The sequence below is a fragment of the Brassica oleracea genome, chromosome C6, assembly GCF_000695525.1.
Source record: "Brassica oleracea var. oleracea cultivar TO1000 chromosome C6, BOL, whole genome shotgun sequence".
Lineage (NCBI taxonomy): Eukaryota > Viridiplantae > Streptophyta > Magnoliopsida > Brassicales > Brassicaceae > Brassica > Brassica oleracea.
Window position 1 is genome coordinate 2,610,349 of NC_027753.1, and position 13,988 is coordinate 2,624,336.

At 35.2% G+C, this 13,988-nt stretch overlaps 1 protein-coding gene and 1 pseudogene across 1 annotated transcript; one reads left to right on the top strand and one right to left on the bottom strand.

Annotated features, from left to right (window-relative positions):
* The first annotated feature begins 518 nt into the window (after nt 1-518).
* Nucleotides 519-6,739, top strand: LOC106301032 (annotated as a pseudogene).
* Nucleotides 6,740-8,183: 1,444 nt separating this feature from the next.
* On the bottom strand, nt 8,184-12,177 carry LOC106298619 (CBL-interacting serine/threonine-protein kinase 17-like). The gene is made up of 11 exons (XM_013734758.1): nt 11,760-12,177; nt 11,610-11,672; nt 10,211-10,282; nt 10,020-10,127; nt 9,841-9,921; nt 9,571-9,750; nt 9,212-9,403; nt 9,018-9,122; nt 8,815-8,931; nt 8,586-8,723; nt 8,184-8,494 (listed from the first exon to the last, which is right to left on the bottom strand). The coding sequence occupies exons 1-11, from the start codon at nt 11,922-11,924 to the stop codon at nt 8,438-8,440; spliced, it is 1,278 nt and encodes a 425-aa protein (XP_013590212.1). The 5' UTR covers nt 11,925-12,177; the 3' UTR covers nt 8,184-8,437.
* Between the last annotated feature and the right edge of the window lie 1,811 nt (nt 12,178-13,988).

A 13,988-nucleotide genomic window follows, 5' to 3' on the forward strand; every position in this document is an offset into this window, starting at 1 on the left:
TTATCAAAAGTCATTAGAAATGTGCTATTTTGGAGATTTGACCCAAATTTATTGGTAAAATAAAAAATAATAACAAGAGAATATGTTTAACTTTGTGGCTTGCGTCAATCCTTTAGCTCTGTATTTTAATTTATTGCTGACCTGTCCTTTTAAATTCTTTTATATTTTGGTGACTCACTGCGTCCAGCAAAAGAACTGGGCTTACGTGTGTGAAAATCTCTAAACATCAATTATTCATATATCTATCAGTGTTTTCTTCTTCTGATTGAATGAGTTGTGCCTCTTTCATCTGATAATCGGATCTCGGTAATGTTCTCTTCTTCTTCCTCCGATCGATTTTCCTAGACTTTGATCGTCAGTCGAATCCCAAGATCAATCATTTTTTTTTTTTTTGTTATTCACTTGCGTCGCCATTTTCGTTTGTTATATTAATATCGAATTTTCTTTGGCCATTTTTTTTTCTCTTTTAAAATGCTATCCGATTTTCATATATAAAGTCCGTAGGCCTAACCTTTAACTCTCTGGTTGAGAGAGTTTTCTAGGGTTTAATAGATTGAATCTATAGAGGTTTTTGGGTGTTTTATTCTTCCTATGGCTCAATTGATAATTCCTTGTCGAAGTGTGACTGTGGCTAGGTTCCACCTTTTTTACCTTTTCCTTCGGTTGTAGCTACTAATAGGATTAATGTTTGTTCGATTCTGAACCAAGCTAAATGATTTGAGTTTGTTCGAGCTTTGATCACTCGTATAGTATGCATATGTTAGTTTGCTTTTAATTTGGTTGTAACAAGTATTATAAATTCCCTTAATTTCTTCTCTAATTTTGTCATCTTCAACTCCCTTTTTTGTAGGCTCCCAGTCCTCTTCCATTACGTAATTCACCAAAGAGACTTACACCCTTCCTTGCTTCTCAGGTTTCTGTTTCTTTCTTTTATCTCTTCAACTGCTCTACTTAAATCTAAATCGAGAATAATCTTCAATTTGCATCAGGTTACTTGTTTGACCAAGAATCGGTTTCCATCACACTCTATTGATGTAACTCTCTCTCTCTCTATCCTTCCCTGATGATAATTAGAACCCAAAATTGCTGTAGCAAAATCTAAAATACTTTCTCTGTTTTTCTATCCCAGAGGTATAAGCAAAGCAGTAGGAAGCTGTTTTGTTCTGTTGCCACTGAATCAGTTCCGGATAAAGTTGAAATGGATGCACCTAAGGAAATATTTCTCAAGGACTACACCAAGCCTGATTACTACTTTGAAACTGTATGCTACCCACCCTTCTTTAATCTCCAAATGAGTAGAATCACTATCATTCTGATGTTAAAAGCTTAGGTGGATCTGAGCTTCTCTCTAGGTGAAGAGAAAACAATTGTTAGCTCTTTAATCAAGGTTTCCCCTCGAGTTAAAGGTACGTTACTTGTTTTGACATTAATAGTTTCTTTAAGCTTTGTTTTTACCTCTCTCTTTTATTTTCACATCGCATTCTGAACAAGTATTCTGTTGCCCAGGATCCTCTGCTCCCTTGGTCCTGAATGGGCATGACTTGAAGCTACTTTCTGTCAAAGTTGAGGGCAAGCTTCTGAAGGTATCCACTTAATGCTTAAACCTGCAGATTTTTTTTTTCTTTTTTCTTTTTTGTATCTCTATGCTCACTCTGTAGTTCTAAATATTACCAAATAATTTTTTGATACTAAAATCAACTCCGTATTATAAAAAATTAATAACTCACTTTTCTTTGCTTACTGGTCTCTCTTTATCTTCGACAAGGAAGGGGATTACCAGTTGGACTCTCGTCATCTCACTCTGCCTTCACTGCCGGCCAAGGAGTCCTTTGTTCTGGAAATTGATACTGAGATATACCCCCACAAGAATACTTCACTTGATGTAAACTTTTCTGCATATGTTCCTTTACTTTTTTTTTTCTTCTGTTACTAGAACAATTTTAACCATTCTATGTTTATTCTGTAGGGGCTCTACAAGTCATCTGGGAACTTTTGCACACAATGTGAAGCAGAGGGTTTCCGAAAAATCACATTTTACCAGGTTGGTTGCCACTTCTATATAAAGATGACTCTTGTTGAGATAGTACTATTGATGTTCTTACATAGTGTTTTTTATATGCAATGATTAGGACCGTCCTGATATTATGGCGAAGTACACATGCCGTGTTGAAGCTGACAAGTCACTTTATCCTGTATTGTTGTCCAATGGAAACCTTATTTCCCAAGGAGACATAGAGGTTAGCAACATAGTGACACCTTCTGTCTCACCTTTTGTCTTTGCTGAACGCAAATCTCTTCGTTGAAATGTAGGGAGGTCGGCACTTTGCCTTATGGGAGGATCCATTCAAGAAGCCATGCTATCTATTTGCTCTGGTGGCTGGACAGCTAGCGAGCAGAGATGATACATTTACCACACGCTCTGGTAGGGAGGTATCTCTGAAAATCTGGACTCCTGCAGAAGATCTACCAAAGACTGCTCATGCCATGTATTCTCTGAAGGCGGCCATGAAGTGGGATGAAGATGTAAGTACTTTCAAAAGTTTTTTTTAAATATTGTATTTGTTAGGGTATTGAATCTGAATATTTTGTGGGTTAACCTTTTCCTCTAGGTGTTTGGCCTTGAGTATGACCTGGATCTCTTCAACATTGTCGCCGTTCCAGATTTTAACATGTATGAACAGATAGTATTTTACTTTTTTTCTTTTTGTCGAGAGTAATCAAACTAATTGATTTATGTTCGCTATTCAGGGGAGCCATGGAAAACAAGAGTTTGAATGTAATTCTACCCTTCTTTATAATAATAACGTATCTGTGTTGATATTTTATCTTCTTGATCATGAAGTATGTCTACCTTGCAGATTTTTAATTCCAAGCTTGTCCTGGCATCTCCAGAAACTGCAACAGATGCAGATTATGCAGCAATTTTGGGAGTTATTGGTCATGAAGTATGTAATCGCGCATTATGCTGTTTATGGAATCTTATACTGTGTATGTTTATTTTCTTAATAAACGTGTCGTTCGTTGTTTTATGTGCAGTACTTCCACAATTGGACAGGTAACAGGTCAGCTTCATCTATCTTCTCTTTATTGCAAATGATCGCTTCTTGTTGGTTGAATCTTCCAATTTTGCTTATATGCTTGTCTGCACAATAACTTGCACAAGATAGACATTGTTATTATGCGGCCTGGTATATGACTAAAACTCTATTTGTGATAATAGGGTGACATGCCGTGACTGGTTCCAACTCAGTCTAAAGGAAGGTCTTACTGTCTTCCGTGATCAGGTACATTTATTCTTCATAATTGTAAGTTGCGTATTGCAAAATTTTCTCTATTCTAATCGTATTATACTTCTCAAATTTTTAAAGGAGTTTTCATCTGACATGGGAAGCCGTACTGTAAAGCGTATTGCTGATGTTTCAACGCTCAGGATCTATCAATTCCCGGAGGTACGTAGTCTTGTACTCCTTTAGGCCACTACATAGTTTGTTTCATTTTTTTAAATATCCAAATCCTTTGTTGTTTGATTTCCAGGATGCTGGTCCTATGGCACATCCTGTTCGCCCACATTCATACATCAAGGTTAGAGATTCTTGTTACTTATCTTGCCTTGAAAATTATGATGTACATGTTACGTTCGGTGTTGATAAACATGGCTCTTTATCTTTCTCTGACAGATGGACAACTTCTACACAGGCAAGTTTTCTATTTACTTAAGAAGTCTGGGATTCTTGCTCAGTATTGTGTTCCAATCTAACGTGCTTGTGTTTTCGTAACTGTTCTAAACTTGGATTACGTGTCTGGCCATCATTCTGCTCACTCAGTGACGGTACGGATCTAAGAATTTAATTTTCATATGCAGTTTCATTTCCTGTCAGTCCGTTATATGTTAATTCTGATAATATGCTTTGTTTTCTTTTTTTTGTTGTCGTTTCAGGTTTATGAAAAGGTTTGGCTCTTCGATAATAATGTTGCTGTTATATGCAGTAAGCAAGAAATCTTAGCTGACTGTATAATTTTTTCTTAGGGAGCTGAGGTTGTGAGGATGTACAAAACTCTACTCGGAAGTGAGGGTTTCCGAAAGGTTGCTTTCCAAAACTGTTTTTTTTTTGGTGTGAATTCAGTAGCTAGGTCTTTATTGCGTGCTCCTTAAGCTCACCTCTGTGTGTGAATATATTACAGGGTATTGATCTCTATTTCCAAAGACATGATGAGCAAGCTTGTGACCTGTGAAGACTTCTTTGCTGCTATGCGTGATGCCAACAATGCAGATTTTGCTAATTTCTTGCAATGGTAAGTCATACTTGTATTGTATAATGTCTTGTTTTCATATTAAGGATGTAAACAATGTTAATATTTTAGGTACTCTCAAGCTGGAACTCCAGTCGTCAAAGTGGCGTCCTCTTACAATGCTGAAGCCCGTACCTTCTCTTTGAAATTCAGGTTCTGTTCTTATCAAAATGACTGTTTCAACACCGAACTGAGTGCCCTGCCTTTATTGGATTTGTTGTTGATACAAATTGATTTGATTTGCTTTGTAATTTATAATTTTTTCCAGTCAGGAGATACCTCCGACTCCGGGGCAGCCCACAAAAGAAGCTACATTTATTCCAGTGGTTGTTGGTCTTCTGGACTCAAGTGGGAGAGACATTACACTGAGACATTACACTCTCCTCTGTTTATCATGATGGTACACTGCAGACCATTTCTAGCAGCAGCACAATACTTCGAGTGACTAAGGTCAGTCGAGAATTCCTTAATACGTTTTGTAATGTATGCAGTATACGTTACATCGCCCTCCACTGTAGTCCACATCCAGTGCTTATGTTTTGCTTACGTACAGAAAGAAGAAGAGTTTGTGTTCTCTGATATAGCTGAAAGACCTGTTCCATCCCTATTTAGAGGATTCAGTGCGCCAGTTCGTGTTGAGACTGATCTCTCGGATGATGATCTGTTCTTCCTCCTAGCCCATGATTCAGATGAATTTAACCGGTAATGTGCCTTTCCACAACATATTTAATTCTTTGTGCCCTTCGATCATTCATGTATTTCTGTATTTTGTACGTGGGAGGCAGGTCAAGTTCTTGCAAGGAAGCTCATGCTGAACTTAGTTTCTGATTTCCAACAAAACAGACCATTGGTTTTAAACCCAAAATTCATTCAAGGTCTCGGCAGCGTGCTTTCTGACTCAACCTTGGACAAGGTATGTCTCTACAGTCCCTTATGGACCTCCACATAATCAAAACAAGGATACGACTTTGTAATCTTGTATTGTGTAGGAATTTATTGCCAAGGCAATAACATTGCCTGGGGAGGGAGAGATTATGGACATGATGGCCGTGGCAGATCCTGATGCTGTTCATGTTGTTAGAAAGTTTGTTAGAAAGCAGCTTGCGTCTGAACTCAAAACTGAGCTTCTAAAGATAGTATGTCTTCTCTCTACATAGTTAATCTTTTGGGACCAAAGTTTTCAACCGCTGTTTTTTGTGCAGGTTGAGAACAATAGGAGCATAGAGGCTTATGTCTTTGACCACCCAAATATGGCGAGGCGTGCTTTGAAGAATACAGGCTCTAGGTTTGCATTTACTAGTCATTCTTAAGTAAAACGAGCTTCTCTTTACTCAAGTTACTAATGAAATGAAATAATGCAGCTTCTCTTGCATCTCTTGAGGACCCATCATATGTGGAACTTGCATTGAGTGAATACAAGTCGGCCACCAATTTGACCGACCAATTTGCTGCTTTAGCAGCTCTTTCCCAGAACCCGGGTAAAACCCGTGATGACGTCCTTGCTGACTTCTATAACAAGTGGCAGGGCGATTACTTGGTATGGTTCTTAATATCTCACAAGTTACTTCCTTCTTGCCTCCATACTGAGATTTATCTGGCTTCTTTTCTCAGGTTGTTAATAAATGGTTCCTCCTTCAATCGTCATCCGACATTCCCGGCAATGTGGAGAATGTGAAGAAGCTTCTGGATCACCCATCTTTTGATCTGCGCAATCCAAACAAGGCAAGTGGATTCTCAATCAATTTTGCAACTTTCTTTCTCAGATCCATGCCTTACAAACAACGATCATTCAGGTTTACTCGCTTATTGGAGGATTCTGCGGTTCACCAGTGAACTTCCATGCCAAAGATGGATCAGGTTACAAGTTCTTGGGTGACATTGTTGTCCAGTTAGACAAAATCAATCCTCAGGTTTGGCTCCCAAAACTAAACCTGTGTGTTATCTTTTGTTGACAATAAACAAACCTTTACGACTTGCTATTCTTGTGTCTGAGTCTAGGTTGCTTCTCGTATGTTATCTGCCTTTTCGAGGTGGAAGCGCTACGATGAAACCCGACAAGCTCTGGCCAAGGTAACTGCAAAAACCAGTATTGTTTCTTTTCTCAAAGACGCAACAAACCATTAGCTTTTGTTGGTTTTATAATCTATAAGAGAAAAATGTTTAGATGGAGCTGTTGTGGTTTGCAGGCACAGTTGGAGATGATAATGTCAGCTAATGGATTATCTGAAAATGTCTTTGAGATTGCCTCCAAGAGTTTGGCTGCTTGAGAGACATCAAGAATCAAATCCTTTTAAAAGACAATTCTACTCGCAACTATTTAGTTACTGAAACTAGCTCTAATCATATTTTATAGCACTATATATAAACGGACCCTGAACTTTTTTTTTTTATGTTGTGAACTTCATTTCCAACGATGTTTTTGTTCTATATTAAGGTAAGTTAATTAGTTTAATAACAAAAATTCCCTACTAAAATTAATCAAAATTGAAAGAATGTACTTCCACCCGTTATTATTCTACAAATCCATCTAGTAATAACAATTTGCACCCTGCATGTTGTTTTTCAAGTGCGAGAATTTGCGCGTAGGCAAGTCTTTAACTTTTTATCCTTATTGCATTAGGTCACTAAAAAGCTTGATTCTTTTTATGTAAAATTTTAGATAAACCATATATATTTGATATTAATATTTTCGATATTTTCAGATCAGTTTCTTATTTTTTTATATTAATAATTTAAAATGTGTTGACAATTTATTATAAATATAGAAGTATATATAGCTTACTAAATTTAACTTATTTTAGAGATGAAATATTTTTTGTTTATTTTATTTGTTTTCTATTTTTTATAAAACTAAAAATATATTTGTGAAAATGAAAAATTGGAGAAATATTAAAATCTGGTTGTTTTAGATGATAATATTAATATAGATTTATTATTTTTATTCATGGTAAACTCAAAAGTTGTATATAAGATAGCACTTATTTAAATTCTTTACTCATTATATTTTTTTGAGGTGAATGTTAGTATTTGGTTTATATAAAATTATACTTACAAAATATATGCTTCATAAAAATATTTTTTTTCGTTTAATTTAAAATGATATAATCTAATTTATATTTATATTTTAGTTTTTTACGATTTAATTTTAATATTTAGAAGAACATAGAGTAAAATATTTTTATAAAATTTATAACAATAAAGGGATATTTTTATGATTAAATTAAGAAATATATGCAAAATATATTATTAATTAGTTAAATGTTAATTAATTAATTAAAAATTGATTTTATAATATTAGATTTAATAAATATCTATAAAATTAAAATTTTCAATAGCACAAACTGTAAATAACACGGCACACAAATTTTAGTTCTCTATAATTTTTATGTTTTAATAAAATAGATACTATCATTATCATATAATAGATATTTGTGAAGGTCATCAACACTCATTTTGGACAACAAAATACAAAATTGAGAACAACCAAGAGCTTATTGGCGACTTGATCATTATGTGAGAAGAACAATGAGTCCATCAAGAACTACATGAAAATAATTTTTGATATGCTTAGTAAGTTCATGGAACACATGACTAAGGCAATGTGTACAGAAGCTTTGCTATCACAAAAAAAAACTAAGTGTAAAATTGTTTGGCGCAATACCTATGCCTTCTCTTGATGCATATTTTTGTATCACAAAATAGCAGTGTAAAACCAGGTAGTGGTAGTAAGAGCTTGTTTTAGTCTTGAAAACGCCTCCTCTCCTTCCTCATTCTATGAACATCATCAACATCTTCATTGTAAATCAATTAATGGCCAAGTAATCAAACCATAATCCAGTGAGTTTTAGGCCTAATCAGTAATTAAGCATCGGATGCAATCTATTACTTGCTAATGAACAGATTCGGGGACAATGTAATGTTTACAAAAGAATATACTTTACAGCTTTGGCTAATGTACCAATTTTATACAAGGTAATATATAATTTATATACATTTTTAAAAATAATTTATATACATAAATCCTCTATCATATATAATTTATATACATAAATCCTCTATCATATATAATTTATATACATAAATCCTCTATCATTCCGGATGCAAATTTGGAATAGTTTCACATTTGTTTCCTGCTCCTGTCTACCTTTTAAAGCTTTTGAACATGAGATGATGTGCTTAATTCGTTTGATAATCTGTCGCACAACTGCACCAACACAAAAACAATATGATGTTTTATGTCAAGACTATAGAAAAGATATAGAGATGTAAAATTTATTTGCTACAAGAATATTTACCTGTTCATATAATAATGAATCACCATGTGTCTTTCTTAGTTCGACCACATTAAGCAACGGGATGATCTCGAAAACCTCTGCCGTTAATGATAACCCGCTTTGCCCTTTTCGATTACTCTCTTGTTGGATTGCTTTTAACTGAAGCAAGATCAGTTCTCAACTTTAGAAACCACTTAAACTGCTTGCAACAACTAAAGTAGTAGTAGACAAGAGAAAAAGAGATTCTCACCATTGTGTGTTTCTTCTGTACGTAGAAACCCATCTCCATAAGGGTTGTTTTGATCTTCTCCAATACATCTATGCCTAACCTATTTGATGTGAATCTTATCTGCCGGTCTGATACTTTCTGAAACAGTGCACAAAAAAAAACTTTATCATGAGCAAAAAATACATCTTGAAACAAAGTACATGAGGACAAGATTGAACTGTTACCTCAGTCTCAAACAAACCGGAGAGGTCGAGAAATGATGACATTCCGATCAACTCAAAGGCGTTGATGACGGTTGGAAAATCAGGGCTCTTCTCTTCTTCAGATACCTTCACCATCAGAACCAAAACCACAAGACTCATGAAAAAGGCAATTCACTAAAAGAACATTCATAAGAACCAATGCAACATTTTCTTACATCTTCTTGGAATGAAGATGCATCATTTTCATCGTCGCTATTGGAAGGAGTGTAGTCATGATTGAACCAATCATTGGCCTTAATACCTGCGATTGTCATCCTCGTAATTGGATTTGGATCAAGCATTCTCTTGATCATGGTTTTAGCACCGGGTGATAACCATCTAGGTATTGGAGGGTCCCCTTTGAATATCTGAAATGGCAACAGCTTTGAGTATGTTTCTTCAAACATAGACTATTTGATAAAACACACTTTAGCTCGGATAAAAGACTTGCAAATTAAAAGTTGGTAAGAAAAAAAACCATATATATTTAGCAAAAAAAAAAACTATTGAAAACGGAGGGAAGAAATAAAAGTACATTACGGAAAAGAACCGCGAGGTTTGCATCATCAAAAGGGAGACATCCCGTAAGGATAACATACAAGATCACTCCACACGACCATATATCCGATGCTGCACCATCATAGCCCTTGTTGGCTAGGACCTCAGGTGCGACATAGTTTGGACTTCCACAGGTTGTATGTAGCAACCCATCTTCCTAACATGTCAAAGCCCCCAAAAAATGTTGGACATGTAGATTCATATAATGCTAATGTAAATAGGTTTAGGATATTTGGAAAATTAATACCCTAAAATGCTGAGGTAGAGCACAAATGCCAAAATCGGTGATCTTAATGTGCCCTTTTGCATCAAGAAGAACATTCTCTAGCTACAGCAAGTGACATTGGATATCAGAACATGTGACCAATAATATTGTGAAAAAAGTTTAAAGCCTTCATGGGTCAAGAAAACTTGTAAACCACCGACCTTGAGGTCTCTGTGGAAAACTCCCTTGTTATGACAATAGCTGACTCCATCAATCAACTGCTGAAACAATGTTCTTCCTTCTGTTTCGGAAAGCTTCCCTTTGGAGACCTGAGAATGATCATAGCATATTTTTGGAAACCAGTCTTGGATTAATTAACAAAACCGTTACGGTAGCAATACGTGAGTCTTACAATTCTGTCAAATAAGTCTCCACCAGTGACACATTCAAGGACCATGTAGATCTTGGTTTTGCTAGCCAGGACCTGCAGGTCGACAATAAGGACTTGGCATATCAATGACATTAAAATATGTTTAGGTATTAAATTAAGACAAGACATTGGAAATCATAAATTATCAGGAAATTTTCCATCATCAAGCAAAAAACGTAGACTAAGTCTAGTTGATTCAACGTCCAGAACCAATTATTTAGGTTGCTTGCAAGAAAAGTAATCGTTAATCTCGAAGAATCCACTCATAAGCATTGGAAATATCAAAATGGATTCACGAATTTAAAGTGTAAAAACGAGTTTTACTGGATTTATTAAATTTTTATAGTATTCCAAAATTTGAGGCAGTTGTGAAGATTGTCAATATCATTAATCAAAATTAAATGGTCAATTTTTAGGACCTACCTTATAATACGTTATTAAATCTATCGTCACACAATTAATGACCAAAACTCAAGCGGAAAAGCTATTTCATAAACATAAAAATTAATTAATTAATGATACCTTAAGCGTGGCTATTTAGTAACGTGAATGAATAAAGACATTCAAGAGAGAAATTAATAAATACAACCTATAATCAACGAATCATAAAACGACTTTTTAAGATACTACTTCACAATTTCTGACCACACAGATTACCAAAAAAGTTCTGACCATACACACACAAAAGAAAAAACTTCTACACATGTAAACAAACAAGTTTTAATATTTTCGTCAAAATTTGCTCATTAATAAGAAAATTAATGGAGGGTCGGTTTCGGTACAGCTATTTATTATCTGGTTAAACTATACATAATTTGATACCCAGTTAATATACACTTCTGATCGAATTTAGATTTCCTTATGCTATCCACACAAAAAAAAACAATTACCTCATGTTATCAAACACTATTTCAATATTTTTTTGGACAGCCATTTTTATTTTATTAAAGACTGCTATTTAAAATAGAGCCAATTGTGAATATGATTGCCATGTCATTATTCAAATCATCAATATTTTGGGGCCGACCTCATAACTGAATTGGTCTGGTGGTCATCAAATCCATCGTCAAGCCAATTAATCAGCGGGACTCAGGCTTGGAAGGAAATGGATTATACGTTAAGTTTGGCTATTTAGCAACGTGAAAAGAGAGATTACGTGTTATGAACTGAACTAATAATATATTAGAAAATAGTTATAATTAAAAATCAGATAATCAAAATGACTTTGCAAGAAAGTTACACTTCCTGCAAGCAAACAAAAAAGATTCACAGGTTTCATGTTAAATCGTCGTCAAAAGAATTCTAACGATCTTTTATTTTAATTCTACCATAACAAGGAGATAACCATAACATTATTGCAACGATGAGTTAATTTAATTACCTCATGTAATCTGACAATATTTGGATGCTTTAACACTTTCAGTGTCCGGATCTCTCTCTTAATCTGACAAAGTCGAGAGATGATAAAGACTTGTAATATATACCATTAAACCAGTTCTCGCAAAGTGAAGAAAAAGACAAAAGAGCGAACCTGAAAAGAGACGTTAAGGCGTTTGATACTAGATTTGTCGATGATTTTGACGGCGAACGATTGGCCTGAAACGGTATCTGTAGCGAGTTTGACTTTGGCAGAGTTGCCTTCCCCAAGAGTCCTCCCAAGCTCGTACTTCCCGACACGCATTCCCTTCCTCACCATCCAAGAATCTATGATTAGGTCGTTGGATTGAGCAAAGGAGGCTGAGATTGAGCTATGAATCTATGTATGTGGCTCTGTGTATGTATATATAGAAGAGTGAGATTGAGGAAAAGAAGAAGAAATGGCGGCAGAGTATTTGAGAGAAGAACACGCCACTTTTCTTTTGCTTCCTCGTTCTCCCTTCTTCTCTGGCAATTATTCTATTGGTTCATATTCTCTCTTTTCTTCGTAAAACGCGAAATATCCGTGCTTAACAAAAATGGAAACTTCTATGATGATTTTTTGTAAATAGAATAAACTATCTATGATGTTGTTTTTATCTACTCCATGACTATTTCATTTCTAGAAAAACATGATCAAAAACGTTTTCTGTTTTTTCATGATTGGTTTTAGTTTATAGAAATTAAATGGATTTTGAGAATTCTGGTTGGAATTTAGGATTTTGAAGATTTTGGTTGGAGATTATGAAATATTTAAATAAAATTAAGAAACTTTTAAAATGATTTAAAATGATATATAATATTTTTTTGGAGATTAACCACTACAAGAAAACATGAGCTTAACGACTACAGTATTAGTAGTCTATTGGTCGTAATAGAGGCTTTACGACCAAAAAGCTTCGAAACACGATTGGTCGTTAGAAGCTGGTCGTAAATAATTATTCGAGGCACATTGGTCGTAAAGTTACGACTAAACACTTTAGCCGTAAAGCAGACGTAAATGTACGACTAAGTAAATTAGTCGTAAGTTCAACGTAAAAGAATTAGTCATACATGTGACGCACATTTACGTCTCGCGAATTAGATGTATATAGGTCGTAAACTTACGACCAATTTGCTTCTATGTCGATGTTTATTAGTCGTAATATAACGACTACTTTACATCGACGTTAGATGTTCATTGGTCGTAAATTAAGCCTTTTATTTATTTATTTTAGAATTTTGTATTTGATTACGAATTTAATATATTAATTAAAATCAAATATTTAAATTTATTTTGATTTTGATTTTAATTTTTAAAATTTGAAAAAATTAAAAGAAAATATCTAACATTCAGAAACATAATAGTATCCATAATATAAAACATTCATAATACTAATTAACTAAAACCGAAAAAACTAAGTGTTAAGGTTTATTTCGTCGAAGTGGTCGGAGCTATGCTCATCCGCACGTCGCTCTAAATCTGCCTGCTCTGCCGGAGTGGGCTTAGGGACAAAGCTCGGACGTAGAGACTGCCACCTAGCGGCAAGAGCCGGGTTGATGTTTGGGATTGTCTTTATCATCAAATCGAACATATTTGCCATAAATGCAAATTTGTCCACGTGGTCAGCTATGACTTCTTTGGCCGCAGTCAAATCCCTACGGAGAGAAGATTCTTCTTCCATTCTTGCAGCGTGTTCAGCTCTTGCCCTCGGGACATCGTTGACAGACCCGATCCCGATAATATGTCTCCTCTTTTTCGGGGCAAACTTCAATTAATAAATAAATATTTAATTAGTACATAAGTAAAACTAACTTAAAGAATAAAAAATGTAAATAAACATATATATTTAAGAGATCAAATTTTAACCTGCTCAAAAATTTTGTCTTGTTCGACGGTAGACAGCTGGACCGGTGCACCTTCCGGATTTTGTTGCGACAACTGAGTCTGGACCTCCTGGATGCGAGCCTCAACAGTGTTGTAGATCCTCTCTGCTCGAAGATGCGAGAAGGTGCCATCAGAATGCTGGTGTGTCGTCTTGTAAATTCGGGCCAGAGATGGTGGTGTTCCTTCTTGGGCAGCCTGTATAAAAAAAAATTTAAATTAAACTCACGCATTAAATAAATAGTCAATTAATATATATTTAATAAAAATTAAGAAAGATCGAAGACTTACAATTTGTAGTGCCCTCCCAGCGTGTGGAATCTGTCCGGAAGTATGAGGTACTGGCAGGTTACCATCATCATCGCGGGTCAACCGAGCCGTAGAGCAAGTGAGAGACCTCTGAACTGACTTCGGCAAATTCCAATAAGCCTTCAAGCCCTTCCAAACGTCATTGCTGAGGTATGCTTCTTTTGCGTCGTC